Source organism: Paroedura picta, chromosome 5 (genome assembly GCF_049243985.1).
Source record: "Paroedura picta isolate Pp20150507F chromosome 5, Ppicta_v3.0, whole genome shotgun sequence".
NCBI lineage: Eukaryota > Metazoa > Chordata > Lepidosauria > Squamata > Gekkonidae > Paroedura > Paroedura picta.
The window spans coordinates 16209244-16227329 of record NC_135373.1 but is presented as its reverse complement, the minus strand read 5'-3'; the positions used below and the strand labels follow the sequence as shown (position 1 = coordinate 16227329).

The 18086-nt window shown below is 48.9% G+C and overlaps 1 protein-coding gene across 1 annotated transcript; it reads right to left on the bottom strand.

The window, feature by feature from the left end:
* Positions 1 to 267: 267 nt before the first annotated feature.
* LOC143838837 (cell adhesion molecule CEACAM20-like) lies at positions 268 to 17786 on the bottom strand. The gene is made up of 9 exons (XM_077340745.1): positions 17642 to 17786; positions 14387 to 14446; positions 11767 to 12042; positions 7873 to 8142; positions 7510 to 7614; positions 6047 to 6138; positions 4825 to 4866; positions 1682 to 1725; positions 268 to 406 (listed from the first exon to the last, which is right to left on the bottom strand). The coding sequence occupies exons 1-9, from the start codon at positions 17784 to 17786 to the stop codon at positions 268 to 270; spliced, it is 1173 nt and encodes a 390-aa protein (XP_077196860.1).
* Positions 17787 to 18086: the final 300 nt, after the last annotated feature.

Here is an 18086-nt window from a genome sequence, read left to right as displayed (position 1 = left end):
TTGTCTGCTCTTTAATCAGACTGTGTACTGTTGCTGACAATACCAACAATAGCCTAGAGCGCTAGAGGTGTCATCTCCAGGTGAAGAAATTCCTGGAGATTTAGGGAGGGGGGGAGTGAAACCTGGGGAGATGGATTTTAGCAGGATATGATGTCATAGACTCCACCCTCCAGAGTTGCTGTCTCCTTAGGGAGAAGCAATCTTTGTCATCTGGAGATCAGTTGTAATGCTAAGAACTGTCCAGGCCTCAACTGGAGGTTGGCAACCCTACAACTCCATGGTTGACATGCATATTCTGGAGACCATATCAGACTGAGCCAGGCCAGTGCTTCTAAAATAGCAGGCATCAAAAGGAGAAGTGTCCAGCTGGGCGGGGGGAGCAGTCATCTCTTGCCCCTGTACGGCTCTGAGGAAAAGAGTTTTTCATTATGTTATTATTTCTTTATAGCCCCTTCCCCCACCCCATGAGTGTTGGACTATGCAATGTGCATGACTGAACAGAATATGGAGAAGTCCTGCAGGGGGCATCAGAGGAGATGTGTGGTTAACGTATTTAGAGGAAGAAGAGTTGGGTTTTATACCCCAATTTTCACTGCCTGAAGGAGTCTAAAAGTGGCTTACAATCTCCTTCCCCTTCTCTCCCCACTACCGACAACCTGTGAAGTAGGTGAGGCTGAGAGAGCTCTGAGAGAACTGATCAGTCAGAACAATTCTAACAGGACTGTGACTAGCTGAAGGTTACCCAGCTGGTTGCATGTGAAAGATCAGGGAATCAAACCTGGCTCACCGAAGCCACCACTCTTAACCACTACACCAAGTTGGCTCCTGATATTTTAAAAAATAATCTCTGTGTGCTGATTGGCTCAGCTGGAGACTTCCAGCTCCTTTGAGCCCACTTCCTCCCTGCTTGCCTCCAGAACAACACAGAATTAATGAATGCAGAACAGTCTATTAGGTCTCGCTCCCCTCTCCTGTTCATAAAGTTCTTTCTTTTCTTAAGAAGGAAGAACTTTCTGACAGTGAGATTTATTTGATGCCGGAACACTCTTCCTTGCAAGGTGGTAGGCTCACCATAACTGGACCGTGTAGAGCAGTGGTCCCCAACCTTTCTGAGGCTGGGGACCGGCAGGGCATCGGGCCGTGCCTGCGGAGGCCGCGCCTGTGCGGTCCACGCCCACGCAATGGGCCACGTCCACGGGCTGCGCCCGCGCATCGGGCCGCGCCTGCGGCCCGCTCATCGGGCCACGCCCGGGCACGCCCGCACATTGCGCATGCGCAATGCGTAGGCACGGCCCGCACGGGCGCGGCCTGGCCCTGATTCTCTCTCCCCGCCCTCCCGCAGTAAGAAGCTTCCCGGGCCGCAAGCTTGCGGCCTGGGAAGTTTTTTACTGCAGGGGGGGCGGGGTGAGGGAGCCGCGGCCCGGTGTCGCGGCCCGCAGGTTGGGGACCACTGGTGTAGAGTCTCAACAGAATACTTACTTCTCAGGGATATTATTGTCATAGTGTCTGCAGTGGCAGATGGCTGGACTAGATGACCCTGGGGGTTCCCTTCCGACACTTAAATTATATAAATAAATCCCAGGGGCAGAAGGCACAAATATCCAACACCTCTCTTGCCCAGAAATTAAGCATGGGGAAAAGGTTGATTGACCTGGGAGAAGGCAGTGGTGGTTTCATTTACCTGTCCAGCTCTTCATATAAGGCCTCATCTCCACACTGAAGCTCCTGAAGAGAAAATGGCAGCCAGTTCAGCTTGGATGCTGGAATCTGTTAAAAGCCCTTTAATTTATTAAAAGCCCTTTAACCATCTTTCAGGCTCTGCAGAACTGAACAGCCCCGTCAGGGCCTAGAGATCTTCCAGGAGATCATTCCACCAGATGGGGGCCAGGACCAAAAAGGCCCTGGCCCTGGTTGAGGCCAGGTGGACTTCCCTTGGGCTGGGGACAACCAACCTGTTGGCATTTGAAGAGTGGAGTATTCTCCAAGATGGGGGGGGGGGGTGGCATAGGCAGATATGCTGGACACAGACCACGGATGGCCTTACACACCAAAACCAATACCTTGAACTGGATCCAGAATTCCACCAGTTGTGTTAGTCAGGCCAACAGCTAGTATTGCCAGAGGGCTATTCTGTAGAGGGGGAGGGAGTGTGACCTCCCAAGCTCCCCCCAATCCCAACCTTCTCCTCTATTGCCTTCACTTGCCTCTGGCCCTGGGAATCAGGAGGTGAAAGTTGCCCCCCGAGTGGCCTACATTTGCCCCGCTTGAAGACCCCTGTCCTATTTTGATCAAGGTTTAAAGCAGGGGTAGTCAAACTGCGGCCCTCCAGATGTCCATGGACTACAATTCCCAGGAGCCCCAATTTCCCAGGAGCCCCTGCCAGCAAATGCTGGCAGCAAATGCTGGCAGGGGCTCCTGGGAATTGTAGTCCATGGACATCTGGAGGGCCGCAGTTTGACTACCCCTGCTTTAAAGCTTCAACATCTGTAGTTTCATCTTTTAGCTTCAAGATTCCATATTTGACCATGAGTACATTTGGATAGGGAGAAATAAGAATCACCCTACAATCTGTGTGGCCCTCACAGATTTCTGCCCACGGATTTCTGCCCATAATATCCAAGCCCTGCAGTTAGGCCATATCCTCTCACTCGAAGAAGAAGAGCTGGTTTTTTATACCTCACGTGTCACAACTCAAAGGAGCCCCAGAGTGACTAACAAACACCTTTCCCATCCTCTCCCCACATCAGGCACCCTGTGAGGTAGGCAGGTCTGAGAGAGCTCAAAGGGAACTGCTGTGCAAAAGCAGCTCTAAGAGAACTGGGACTAGCCCAAGGTCACTGTGACGAAATGCTTCCCTTGCTATTTCAAAAGAACAGGTTTTTTTCCCCCTCTGCACTGCGGAGAGAGGGGGGGAAGGGGCTGCTAAGCTCCTGTTCACCTTCCCTTTCACACATTAATTGACCTGGCCAGGAAGCAGGTACCTGGAATGGGGGAGGGAGAGCTTCTTCTTCCCAGGACTCCTAGGTGAAGAGCTTCCTGTGGGAGGGGCCAGGAAGGAAGGCTCTTTGGGGCTTTTGGCTGTGGGTCTTACCCTGCTGATCATCAGGGAGGGAGCCTGCCCTTGGAAGAGGAGGTGAGCAGCCATCTTGGACATGTGAGCAAGGCAAGGAGACTTTGGAATCTCTTTAAGCAAAGGGGCCTGCCTTGTACTTGACACCAGAGAGGGCATGTTTAGCAGAGGGACACAAGGACTGCCTTTCATCCGGTTTCTTTTGGTCTCTTTCGCTTAACTCTGTGCGATGCTAAAGATTTGCTTTTTAAACCTGTTCTCTTAATAAACCTTTTATAAATTGGAAGTGGGCCATGGTTCTCTGATCCACGTAGTGTTCCCCTGCCATGGAAACGCTAGCGGAAGTGCAAAGGGAAAACCCAGAGGGGTGGACCCTTGCAGTATCTCTTCCCCCACAGTGCTCAGGAGACTGTGGGAGACCCCAGGTAGGCAGCTAGGTGTGGAAGGGGCAGGGGTGGAAGGGGCAGCTAGGCCCTGGATCTCCCAGTTGTGTACTTTAGCCAGGTGGTGGCAGGGTTACCCAGAGTTGTCACCCACCAAGAGTTGGCAACCAGCTAGAACAGGGGGTGGTCAAGGATGGGACTGGGCCTGCAAGGCAGAAGTGGGCTGGTTCCGCCAGCTGGATGCATGTGGAGGAGGACTGAGGAATCAAAAACCCGGCTCTCCAGACTAGAGTCTGCTGCTCTTCACCACAACACCGTGCTGTTGTCATCCGGCAGTTATAATACACAATTTTTCTCATTTTGTTGAATAAACTCTGCCCGGGATATTAGTACAAGTTAACCAACTTTCACAAAGATTTTGCCACATTTTTACAATTCAAAATCCCAGTATCACCCTCAAGATTTACCATTAGATAAGACCTTCAACATCACAGGCAATCTACCAGAAGTGGGAGGCAAATGAGGAAGTTATCAGCTTTACGCAGGGCCTGCAAGATGGAGCTCTTCTGTCAGTCATACAGCTGAGGCCGGGTTGAGATCTCAGAGCTACCATCAGGGGATCCCCTAGAATTAGTGAGATCAGGGCCCTTGCTCCTAAGGAAAGACCTCCTGACTGCAAGCCGGACAGGGGGGAGTTGGGGCATTAACTCTAATGGATAGCCATCTTTTAACTTGATGGGATTATAAGGGTTGGATTTTTTTTTATTGTAAACCACTGCAAGTCTTTGAGAGCAGTGGTGAATGAATGAATGAATGAATGAATGAATGAATGAATGAATGAATGAATGAATGAATGAATGAATGAATGGCTCCTGCTCACTCTGCCCTAAATTAGGAGCTTCATAACAGAAACATTTGGCTCTGCCCATTTGGCTGGCTGACTTTCAAAACAAGAAGGTGAATGGTCACAGATATACTTTGGCAGAAGTAAAAGCTGTCAAGTCACAGTTGAATGATGCCTGTGGGGTTTTCAAGGCAGAAGACATTCAAAGGCGGTGTGCCAGGAATTACTTGGCAGGGTGGCCCTGGGTGGTCTCCCTTCCAAGTACTAACCAGGGGCAAACCTGATTAGCTTCCAAGATCTGACATGATCAGGCTAGCCTGGACCTTGAGCCTCCAGGGAGGGCGGTATATAAATATAATAAACAAACAAACAAATAACTAAATAAATAAATAAATCTGGGTCAAGAGCAATTCAACAGTTTGGACACAGCCTAGGGCGCACAGGCTGAAACCGAAGCATATTTGGCGCAGTCCCTCCCTCCCTTATCATCCACAGTCCTCTGATGGAGAGGGGAAAGACGTACTTACCTGGTATGGGGAACTTGTATCAGGGGGGTTCTCCAGTTTGTGCTGGGGATAAAGAGAAACAGCAGTTTATTGCTCAGTGGGTCTCTTGCACAATTAGAAGAATTGGTGTTTAAGCCCCTCTTCACTTCCCAAGGGAGTCTCAAAGCAGCATCCAATCCCCTTCCCTTCCTCTCCCTATAACCAGCACCTTGGGAGGGAGGTGAGGCTGAAAGAACTCTGACCGGATTGCTCAGTCAGAACAGCATTATCAGAGCTGTGACAAGCCCAAGGTCACCCAACTGGCTGCATGGGGAGGAGCTCACCAGATTAGAAGCTGCCACTCTTAACCACTACACCACACTGGCTCTCTTACATACAAACCTGTTGTGTATCACACTTGGAAAAAAGCAATCCTTGATCTGTATGAAGTGCATAGGTTCTCCCTTTACAGTCTCACAGAAATTATTCTAGGAGCTCTCCAACGTCCTGAAAAATGCCTGAACTCTGAGAGTCTTCCTTAGTTTTAAAAAAGAGCTTGTGCTTTATATGCTGCTTTTCACTACCTGAAGGCGACCCAAAGCAGCTTATGAATATCTTTTCTTTCCTCTCCTCACAACAGACACCCGGAGAGTAGGTGGAGCTCTAAGAGAACTACTCTGCAAGAGTAGCTCTAAGAGAATTGTGACAACCCAGCCAGCTGTATGTGGAGGAGAGAGTATCAAGCACGGTTCTCCAGATGAGAGTCTGCTGCTCTAAATCACTATGCTGGCTTTATTAAGGTGAATTAAGGGCCAGTCTAACCCACCCACTCACCCACCCCCCATAAGAAGAAGGGGCTGGGTTTGAGATTTAATTTTTCCCACACACTGTGTGGATTTAGACTCGGGAAAACAGTGTCAGTAACCACAGTAGTCCACAAAAGGGGCTAAAAACATAATGCAACAGCTTATATTAAGTCAAAGACAAAACCTCTGACAATCTACAGAACTGTTCGATTCAAACCACATACAGTTAGTGAGTGGGGAGTCAGAGATAAGGGGCTTAATGTCACTAACGATTTCCTGGCAGAGGCCAGATTCAAACTGAGGACTTCCTTAGTCAACACAGCTGCCTCTCGGCTATCGTGCTGTGCGCCTCGGCAGCCAAAGTGGCCGTTCAAGCCTAGACAGCCTCTTGAACAGCCGCTTCAGCCTCCGAAGCACACAACCCTAAGTGGAATTGTAGAACCTCCTCCAATGCTCACCTCAGGCTTTGCTTGTATACCAGGAGCATGGTTGTCACACCTGGACATGGTTGGTGTGCCCTGTGGCGACTTCTTATTCCAAACACAGGCACCTGGGAACAAAGGAACCATGCTTAAAATGAAGCCAGTGAAACTATAGTTGTGATAAGTTTCAAAGGCAGCCATCTTGGTCTGCAATAGAGCAGCTGTAGAGTTGCACCCTGCAAATCTGCTGGTGTCTAAGAAGGCACCACTGGCCCTGAATCTAGCTGTTGGGGTAAGAGGACCTTTTAAACATAATCTCATATGGTTTAAAGCAGGGATCCCCAATGTGGTACCCATGGGAACAATGGCAGCTGATGGCAACTTTCCTGGTGCCTGCCAATTGTTTTGAGAAAGTGGGTTGGGCCAAGTGGGGCCTATCCAGCAAGGCATGTAAATAACACACAGAGAGAGAAAGAGAGACAGAGAGAGATAAAGTGGGCATATCTGTCCAGTTACAGGTGACCCTGAGGAACACCTGGCGGTTGACTGGTCCAAGAAAAAATAGAGGATAGGTCTCCGACTTGGTGCTAATGGGTGCCATGAACACTCATTGACACCTTTCCTGGTGTCCACCTAGTGTTTTGAGAAAGTGGGTGGGACCAAGTAGGACTCCTGCCTAGCAAGACCTCTAATTGACCATTGGGGACTGGATTGACTGTCCAGACAATTTCAAAGCATTGCTTTGGCAGCAGCTGCCTCCACAACTCAAGTATCTTCACCATGTCACTGAAGTAAGCTGAAGTAGCCATTTTGTGGTTGGCTTCACCTCTTCCAACAGCACTTCTGTGGCAGCCATTTTGTGGCAACCATTTTGTGGCTGGCTTGGCCTTCTGTGACAGCCATTTTGTGGCAGCCATTTTGTGGCAACCATTTTGTGGCTGGCTTGGCCTTCTCTGACAGCCATTTTGTGGCAGCCATTCTGTGGCAGCCATTCTGTGGCTGACTTGGCCTTCTGTGGCAGCCATTTTGTGACTGTGCTCACCACACTATGCCAGAATTCCAAAGGTGCCTGCTGGCCCAAAAAGGTTGTAGACCCCTAGTTCAGAGGTTTTCTGTACTTTTGTTTGGACCTGAGGCCTAGTAATAACAACAGGATTATGCACGAGCAGCCTAACTTGAAGGAAAGCTGCAAACTATCCATTAAAAGCAGAGGAATAAGATTCCCTGTTCTGATGCAGATGGGTGGCCATGTTGGTCTGAAACAACAGCACATAGTTGGAGTCCAGGGGTGCCTTTCAAAGCAACAAAATTTCATTCTTGGTATAAACTTTTGTGTGCATGTAGTGTGCAGGCCCATAAAAGCTTTTACCTTGACTAAAACTCTGTTGGTCCTAAAGGAGGCCCCTGGACTCCAACTTTCCCATTCTGAGTTATTGCTTCTGTTTCAGAGGAACAGGACCCAGAAGCCTGGATCATTCCCCTTCTGGGATGTTACTCACAGAAACAGTACGCAGCGATCACAATTAAAACCACCCCAGCCAATGTTCCAATAACGGTGACTGAAATAATCCTTGGGATTAGTGCCAGTTCAGCAGAGGGAGATTCTGGAAGAGAAACACAGAGAAATCTGGCAACATCACTGATAAAGATTTATTGACGCCCCTCACCCCCAGCTTTATCCAGCCCTTTCTCTAAGGAGACCAAAGTGATCTCCAAAGACGATGCCATTTGTCACCTCCGCAACACCCTTGTGAGGTAGACCAAGAAGATAGAGATTGACTGTATTTCTCAGAGGCCTTAGTGAGGGCTCCCCTTGTCTCTTTATTTCTGGACCAGAATGAGAAGACCATCTAGAAACTCACCTTGGCCTGTTGCCACAGAGACCATAACTGCGGCCCGGCCTGTGAGGTTTGTGAGAGGGTTGTGCACCCAACATTCGTAAGTCCCTTCGTGTTCCCAGGCTGTGGCATGAATGACCACGAGGCTCCCATTCTGATCCACGGGGGTGTCATTGAAAAACCAGCTGTACTGAGCAGCCGGGACTGAGTCCGCATGGCAGGTAAGATTCAGAGGGGAACCGAAGAGCTGGGTTACTGTTCCAGAGGGGCTTATTTGAACAGCATCTGGTCCATCTGCCAAAGGGAAGGAAAAAGAGAAAAGTCAATCATAAGGGGCTTTTCCTAAAACTTGGTTCTGGGCTGCATCGTCTCTCTGGAGAGTGACAAATTCCTGATCAGGTTGCCAACCTTCAGGTGGGGACTGGAGATCTTCCACAATTATGTCAGAGATCCGTTCACCTGGAGAAAATGGCTGCTTTGGAAGAAGGGCTACCTGGCTTTGTACCCCATTGAAGTCCCTCCCCTCCCCTGCCTAAGCCCTGCCCTCCCCAGCCTCCACCCTTAAAATCTCCGGGTATTTCACAACCTGGAGCTGGCAACGCTAGTTCATAATATTTTAATTGCATCTGGGCATCTTTGGTCATCATGCTTTGATAACCAGGCAGTGAAGTACTTAACAGCTGTGTACTCAGGTGGCTTAGTTGGTTGTGCAGATTTTGATGATGACCAGTGATTGGGTGACTGCTGGCTCCAGACCTGGCTAGAAGCAAAGCACATGAAGGGCCTGGACCACTTCCAGTTCGCCTCCATGCCCATTGCGGCTCCCAAGCTGCACAACCCTCCTGGCTGGCCTGTTCTAACAGCCCAGTTCCCCTGTAAGGGACCAGTTGAATGCCCCCCACTCCTTTTGGTTTTGAAACAGATTTTCCTGTTTCACCCAAGAAAATCTAGCTGCAAAAGCACATTGAAAGTGCATTGTCCAATGTGTGCGGAATTAGCGTGGCTGGAGGGGGGGAGAAGGGTGATGTCCTACCAGGTATGATGCAAATCATGCTGCGGCATCTGGAAAACTGCATGTTGTTGTTGTTGTTGTTGTTGTTGTTGTTGTTGTTGTTATTATTATTATTATTATTATTATATTTATATTTATTACCCACCTCTATCAGCAAAGCCATCTTGCAGCAGGTTAAAGGTAAAGGTATCCCCTGTGCAAGCACCAAGTCATGTCTGACCCTTGGGGTGACGCCCTCTAGCGTTTTCATGGCAGACTCAATACGGGGTGGTTTGCCAGTACCTTCCCCAGTCATGACCGTTTACTCCCCAGCAAGCTGGGTACTCATTTTACCAACCTCGGAAGGATGGAAGGCTGAGTCAACCTTGAGCTGGCTGCTGGGATTGAACTCCCAGCCTCATAGACAGAGCTTTCAGACTGCATGTCTGCTGCCTTACCACTCTGCGCCACAAGAGGCACTTCTGCGGCAGGTTACATAACAATAAAAACCCCACATAAAATACATATTATCATTGATCCTCCTCCATTAAAATTATATTTCCCAGCGGCAAAAACCTACCCTCCCATCCCAACTCAACCAGCTCCCCCACTGTACGCCATGGGGGTCCACCCCCAGGCAATGGTCTGACCCAGTGGAAAAATCTGGAGGGAAAAAGGCTTCAAGGCATGGAGCTTGAACACATGAAGTGGCCTTACCATCAGTCCATTGAAATCAGCATTGCCAGGGAGGGGCCATGGCTCAGTGGCAGAGCCTCTGCTTGGCATGCAGCAGGTCCCAGGTTCAATCCCCGGCATCTCCAGTTACAAGAACCTGGTAAGAGGTGATGTGAAAGGGACTTGGGAGATCTGCTGCCACTATGAGTAGATAATACTCTCAGATGGACCAAGAATCTGACTCAGTATAAGGCCTCTGGCTTTGGGCACTCATACTTGCAGTAGCTCTCCAAGGTCTTGGGCAGAGGTTTGTCACATCACCCTGGTCCTTTTGACTGGAGACACTGGGGATCAAACTGGGGACCTTCTGCTCTGCCACTGAGCCACAGCCCCCTCTGCTGGCAGTTGAACTACAAGACAATGCTTCTAAAAATAAAATTGATAGATTGACTGAAGGGAGGTGATTGTGGTGAGAATCGATTTAAGGAAACCGTGCCGGCTACTGAGGCAAACTGTACGAGAGATAGTGCCAGGAGAAACAGGCCTAAGAACAGATTCTCCCGCAGGGGGCAAACCAAAGCTTGGGCTAACCTGCTTTGGAGCCCCAGCTGGGGGCACACATGAATGACCACTCCTCCTTACAAGCTTAAAATAGTCCCCACAAGCAGAAGACTAGCATTTCTGGGACTAGAACTGACTTCTAAGAACCCAGGGCCAGGAGGTCATAGCAGCCAGAGGAGAAAGTTGAGTTGGCATGTTTCTTGGTGCCCACCAGGTGTCCCGGGCCCCCAAGATGTCTGCCTGGCCTCGACCAGGGCCAGGGCCTTTTAGGTCCTGGCCCCAACCTGGTGGAAGAGCTGAGGGCCCCGCCAGAGTTACCAGCTTTCTGCAGGCCCTGCAAGACAGAACTCTTCCACCTGGGTCAGAAAAATGAAAAACATGCCTACTGGATGGGGGATACGCTTCTAGGTAGCAGTGTGTGTGAACAAGACCTTGGGGTACTTGTGGACTGTAAACTAAACATGAGCAGGCAGTGTGATGCAGCGGTAAAAAAGACAAATGGTATTTTGGGCTGTATCAACAGGGGCATCACATCAAAATCACAAGATGTCATAGTCCCATTGTATACGGCACTGGTCAGACCATACCTGGAGTACTGTGAGCAGTTCTGGAGGCCTCACTTCAAGAAGGACGTGAAAAAAATTGAAAGGGTACAGAGGAAAGCAATGAGGATTATCTGGGGCCAAGGGACCAAGCCCTGTGAAGATAGGTTGAGGGACTTGGGAATGTTCAGCCTGGAGAAAAGGAGGTTGAGAGGGGACATGATAGCCCTCTTTAAGTATTTGAAAGGTTGTCACTTGGAGGAGGGCAGGATGCTGTTCCCGTTGGCTGCAGAGGAGAGGACACGCAGTAATGGGTTTAAACTTCAAGTACAACGATATAGGCTAGATATCAGGAAAAAGTTTTTCACAGTCAGAGTAGTTCAGCAGTGGAATAGGCTGCCTAAGGAGGTGGTGAGTGCCCCCTCACTGGAAGTCTTCAAGCAAAGGTTGGATATACACTTTTCTTGGATGCTTTAGGATGCTTAGGGCTAATCCTGCGTTGAGCAGGGGGTTGGACTAGATGGCCTGTACGGCCCCTTCCAACTCTATGATTCTATGATTCTATGATTCTATGATTCTATGATTCTATGATTCACCAGACATATGGTTGAGGCCAGGGCGAGGTCTTGGCATTACCATCAGAAGATCCCCCAGATAGGTTAGATCTGGTTCCCTGCTCCCATCGGAAGAGAACTTGGCCCTCAGGCTGAATCAGGGGATAGGGGGTGGAGTGTTCAGAATCTTTAGGGTAGTTATCACTGTCTGCTTGGTTTCTGTTAAGGGCTGTTTTAATGTGGGTTTTATGTCATCTATTGTTTTATACTTGTAAACCACTGTGAGAGCAGCAGAATAAAAATGGAAAAATAAATCAATAAATATTTTAAAATGTGGGGATACCAGGGGAGGTTCTCGCCAAACTGGGTTTCTGAGCAGCTGCTGAAAATCTGATTGATTACGCAGATGAAAATAACGCCATTTTGACCCAACTAACACTTCTTCTCTGCACTTGGACTTCCTCTGAGTTTGGTTCCACTTCCTGTGGCGGCCATTTTATGTGATTGTGCCCACCGCCTTCTGTCAGCATTCCAAGGGTGCCCGGAGGCCCCCAAAGGCCAGGGAAGCCTGGCTCGGTCGGTTAGGGACACTTACAGGCGACAGAGATGATCGCAGTAGCGCCCCTGCTGCAGCCGGCCACGTCCCTGACTTCACACCGGTAGGTGCCTGCGTCAGCCTGGGTGACTCTCGTACGAACAAGAGTCCGGTTGTCCTCGGAAAGATGCAGTTGATGGTTGGGCTGGAGAACATGGTCATCCTTCAGCCACTGGATACTGGTGAAATTACCCCATGCCAGGCAGGTGAGATTAAGCATCTTGTTCGCTAGTATTAGAGCACTCGGGGGCGTGACTTTTGGCTTCGCCAGACTTTCTGTGTGTTGAGAAAAAAGAAATCATTCGCCAATCCAAAATAATTCAGTTTTGGGCCAGGTACAGACAATGGACTAAAATAGCGGGCCTCAATGTGGTGCCTTTTCCGGCGCTCACCAAGGATTTTTAGAAAGTGAGTGGGGCTTTTACCAAGCAAGGCTTAGGGTTGTGCACGGCGGCGGCCACATCGGCCGCTCCAGGCCGCTGCAGCCAGTGCCTCACCACAGGGGGGGGGAGGGTGCACAGCTGTGCTTGGGCGCTTTTAAGAGGCTCATATCTCTACATATGCTCACTGAGGGAGTAGGGTGTAGTGGTTAGAGAGCGAGGCTACTGGGGACAGCTACAGTCTTTTGTCTGCCCCATGTCTGCAGCAGGAGCTTGGCACAGGGCAGCAGGCTCCAAGATTTAGGGAGGGCCATGGCTCAGTGGAAGAACCTACACTTGGCATGCAGAAGGTCCCAGGTTCAATCCCCGGCTTTTCCAGTTAAAAAGACCAGGCAGGAGGGAATGGGAAAGACCTCCGCCTGAGACCTTAGAAAGTTGCTGCCAGTCTGAGTAGACAAGCCTGATTTAGATGGAGCCCTGCAGACTAGGCCTGTGGAGATCCAGGTTCAAGGACACGCAGTAATGGGTTTAAACTTCAAGTACAACGATATAGGCTAGATATCAGGAAAAAAATTTTCACAGTCAGAGTAGTTCAGCAGTGGAATAGGCTGCCTAAGGAGGTGGTGAGCTCCCCCTCACTGGCAGTCTTCAAGCAAAGGTTGGATGCACACTTTTCTTGGATGCTTTAGGATGCTTAGGGCTGATCCTGCGTTGAGCAGGGGGTTGGACTAGATGGCCTATATGGCCCCTTCCAACTCTATGATTCTGTGATTCTATGAAATCCCCACTGCTGGGTGTTTTGGGGCATTCAGTACCCTAGCCCAGGGATAGTCAACCTGTGGTCCTCCAGATGTCTATGGACTACAATTCGCATGAGCCTCTGCCAGCAAGCGCTGGCAGGGGCTCATGGGAATTGTAGTCCATGGACATCTTGAGTACCACAGGTTGACTACCACTGCCCGAGCCTACCTTGCAGGGTTTTTGTGGGGGGAAATGGGAGGAGGGGGATCCAATACTAGCACCCTGAGCTCCGTGGTTGAAAGCCACAGTAAAAATATGACTCAGGGGCACCTGGTAGGAAATGATTCAGCTAGTGTTCCTTCTGGTTGGGATTGCTCAGCAAAAGAAATCCCCATGCAAGGAACTCAGATGCACTCATCCTCACGCAATCTTGCCAGACCAACACCACACTCTGCAAGCCAAAAGCAGGCCAAAGCAGGTCTACTCAGAAGCAGGCCTCCTGTCCTCCAGTGGGGTTCATTCCCAGGGAAACAGCCTGAGGGTCTGCAGCCACTTTCCCCTCAAAAGAGGGTTGCCAACTGCCAGGTTGTTTCACCAGAAAGGAAAAAGACGATGTGGATGATTAGGAACAACTTAGAAATCTTCTTTATTGTTAAACAGCAAGAGCCAGAACAAGGTCCAGATTTTCACTCGTTTTCAGCCACTTTCCTCAATAGCTGTCTCCTTAAATAAAATATGTACAAAACATTTATGCTGCTTGTAAAATTTATATCCAAAAAAAATATTATATACATGGGTCTATTAGAAGAAGAAGAAGAAGAAGAAGAAGAAGAAGAAGAAGAAGAAGAAGAAGAAGAAGAAGAAGAAGAAGAAGAAGAAGAAGTTCTTATATGCCGCTTTTCTCTACCCGAAGGAGTCTCAAAGCGCCTTACATTCGTCTTCCCTTTCCTCTCACCACGACAGACACCCTGTGAGGGAGGTGAGGCTGAGAGAGCCCTGAGATTACTGAAGAAGAAGAAGAGTTGGTTCTTATATGCTGCTTTTTCCTACCCGAAGGAGGCTCAGAGCGGCTTACAATCGCCTTCTCATTCCACTCCCCACAACAGACACCCTGTGGGGTGGGTGAGGCTGAGAGAGCTCTGATATTCCTGCTTGGTCAGAACGTGGCGAGCCCAAGATCACCCAGCCGGCTGCATGTGGGGGAGTGCAGAATCGAACCCAGCATGCCAGATTAGAAGTCCGCACTCCTAACCACTACACCAAACTGGCTCCCTATTATATTGCATACCTGATTTCTCCTAAAGTCTTATTATACACGTCCTTCATTTCAATGTTTATACAATGCTGTACTTGGGTACAGACCATAATGCCAATCTATGGTTTGATTGATACTCATAGGTAATTGTGATTATTGTTTGAGGATGTTTAGAATGTGGTTGGTATTATTGGCGAAAAGGAAATGCATTTTTGGGGGGGAATGGAGAGGAAAAAATACCCACCTTTACAGTCTTGTCCCAGAGCCAAAACCTTTGGGAAAGAACAGCTCAGAATGGTTGCTGCTGTAATAATAGGAGAAAAATTGGAGGAAGGAAAGATATTTAGTGATCTGTAACCTGGAAAGTAACAGCAGTAGCAATAGTAAATATATTACACAATTAGGTAAAAGGTAAAGGTACCCCCTGTGCAAGCACCGAGTCATGTCTGACCCTTGGGGTGACGCCCTCGAGCATTTTCATGGCAGACTCAATACGGGGTGGTTTGCCAGTGCCTTCCCCAGTCATTACCGTTTACCCCCCAGCAGCAAGCTGGGTACTCATTTTACCGACCTCGGAAGGATGGAAGGCTGAGTCAACCTTGAGCCGGCTGCTGGGATCGAACTCCCAGCCTCATGGGCAGAGCTTTCAGACTGCATGACTGCTGCCTTACCACTCTGCACCACAAGAGGCTCTTATACAATTACACCAGAGCAAAAAAAAAAAAACATAATATACTTGTTTACACCAAAGTAATACAGGTGATGTGGGATACAACGAATACCTGGTATAACTTACCACATAACACAAAGGAGAAATAAATGGTTTATTTAAAATTTTTACAAAGCAACTTAAAACAGAAATATAAATTCATCTAGACAATAACTAAATAATTGATCTTGCCTGATTAAATAGGCCTTAAGATAGAGAAAAGTAAATTCTTAGTTCACAAGGCACAACCACTTTGTTCTATGAACTCTAAGACAGAAACTGGCTACTGAGTTAGTTATCCCTGGTGATGCATCTGACAGTGTTGCTTATGACTGGGTTGTTTGCAGATATTGGCCCTGACATTAGTGTCACCAAACAAAGGAGAAACTTGGACCATTTCCGTACGAGGGATCTGCCCCTGGACAGCCTCTGGTTGATGGTCGACCATGAACTGCTGGTTCACCGCCTCCCCGACTGGGATACGAAGCACAGCCTTATGCTGGATACGCTCCTTTCTCCATAACTGGATACAGAGGGTAACGGTGGGAGAAAAGTTATCGGGCCCTTACCGGCTCCCTTGTGGGGTCCCTCAGGGCTCGGTGCTCTCCACCACACTATTTAATATCTTTATGCGCCCTCCGGCCCAGCTGGTGCGGAGTTTCGGGCTGGCTTGCCATCAGTATGCTGATGACACCGAGCTCTATCTCCTCATGGATGACCACCTGGACTCCCTCCCCCCCGGAACCATTTGCCAGATGTTTGGAAGCCATGGCTGGATGGCTCGAGCAGAGTCACCTGAAATTCAATCCCTTCAAGACAGAGGTCTTGTGGCTGGGTTGTAGGGGGGCAGAACAGGAAGTATGTTTACCCCTCCTCGCCTTTACCCCTCCTGGAGATCGCGTCCCAGGCCAGGAACCTGGGAGTGATGATTGATGCCTCATTAACACTCGAGGCGCAGGTCAAATGAGTAGCTGGCCAGGCATTTTTTCATCTTTGTCAGGCTCGGCTACTAGCGCCCTATCTGTCCCCTGAACACCTAGCCATGGTGATCAATGCAACGGTCACCTCCAGAATAGATTTCTGTAATTCACTCTACGCTGGCCTGCCTTTGGTTTGCTCTGGAAACTGCAGCTGGTGCAAAATGCTGTGGCCATCACAAATCCCACATTTTAAGCATTCATCACATGAAGAAGGGTTTACCATTTGTCTGTCTTGTATCTGGAATCTCTGTCATCAACCTCTAAGCCCATCACGCTTGATGGCTTGTCATTATTCTGGTCCAAACCAGAGTCTTAAGAATGCAAGAGAAGCCATGTTGGATCAGGCTAGCGGCCCACCCATTCCAGCACTCTGTGTCACACATTGGCCAAAACCCAGGGGCCACCAGAAGGTCCACCTGCAAGGCCAGAACTCCATGGTTGCCCCCCAAGCACCAAGATTTCAGAGCATCACTGCCCCAGACAGAGTGGACCAGATAGACCTTGGGGCTAACGGCCACTCATGGACTTCTGCTCCTTGTTTCTCCAATCCCCTCTTGGACCATTTACGCACTGGAGGTTTCATGCCGGTCTGCAGGCTGGAGTTTTAGTTGTGGCAGGTTGTCCCACCTCTTCCTGCACCCACATGGAGGAGCATTTGCCCTGGTGTGCCCCATCCGCCACCAATTTTTGTTCCTGCACTGGAGCTGGGGCAGTGAAGTTCCCAGTGCGTAAATGGTCTATGCTCATAACCACCACCACTTCCTGTTGCAGGGAGTTCTCTCTATGTGCAGAAGGACTTCTTTTTATTTGGTTGAAGCAAAGTGCTCATTCATTTCAGGGAATGGCCACGAGTTCCTGTATTGTGAGAACAGGAGAGGCAGACTCCTTTCTCTGCCTTCTCTATCCCATGCATAAATTCCAACTGTTTGGGAGTCCCTGGCCCCAAGGAAGCACATCGGGCCTCAACAAGGGCCAGGATGTTCTCAATCCTGCCTCCTAATTGATGTAAGCCCCCCCCGAGATCTGGGCCCTGTCAGAACTAGCTCAGTTCTGTAGGTCCTGCAAGGCAGAGCTCTTCCATCAAGCTTTTGGTTGGGGCCTTTGATCAGTAACATCAAATGGGGGCAAAACTCCACCACGGATGCTGCACCTGGAGATTACACTGGAGCACCGAGATGGGTTAATGTTGTTAATGCTTTTATTGAGATGGTTATTGTTAATGTTTTTATGGTTTTATTAATATTTATTTAAAGTCAATGTACTTTTGTTTGTTCTTAGTGTTGTTGTAACCTGCCCTGAGCTGAGAGGGAGGCTGGAATATAAATTAAATTAAATTAAATTAAATTAAATTAAATTAAATTAAATTAAATTAAATTAAATTAAATTAAATTAAATTAAACTAAACTAAACTAAACTAAACTAAACTAAACTAAACTAAATTATTATTATTATTATTATTATTATTATTATTATTATTATTATTATTATTATTATTATTATTTTGTAAACCTCCATCATGTCACCCTTCAGTCATGGCTTCCCCAAGCTAAAGAGCCCAAAGTGCTCCAACCATTCTGCATGAGGAAGGTGTTCCAGCCCCGTAATCATTTCCATTGCCCTTTTCTTCACCCTTCCCAAGACTGTAATATCTTTCCAGCACCGTGCACAAGATTCCCCATGAGGCCGCACCGAAGATCTGCGGGGGGGGGGGGGCACAGAGATCCTGGCTGATTTGTTTGTAGCCCCATTCCTAACAACCATCTGCTTTGCTCAACTGAAGCACACGCATTCCCCCCCCTCCCAAATTTACCTGCAAAGAGAACTTTGCATTGGGAACTCTTCTTGAGGTGGTCAAGGAGACGTTTCGTGGCCATCCCGCCTGCTGCCTGGGAATTCTGGTCAAAGCAGAAGGGATTCGGATCCAGCCCGGACGGGTCCCGTTGGACCAAACCCATTGGCTGCAGCCGGTTCACTCAGGGTTCCTCGTTTTCACCCAAGAGCGGAAGGCAGTGAGGTGCATCACAGGCCCCTCCCTGGCACAGCAGCATGTGGTAGATTCGGCTTTGCTTCATCTCTCCTGGTTTATTGGGAGGGGCCCCTATGAGGGATGACAGATCCCGGAAGGAGCTATCCCGGGTCCTACCCTAGTTTTCCACCCAAAGCCAGGAGCGAACAAAGTCATCCTGTTCCCCTCTATGCAAAGCCAAGCAAAAAAACCTCCTGCACAGAAAGGTCTTTGGCAAATGCTCGGCCTT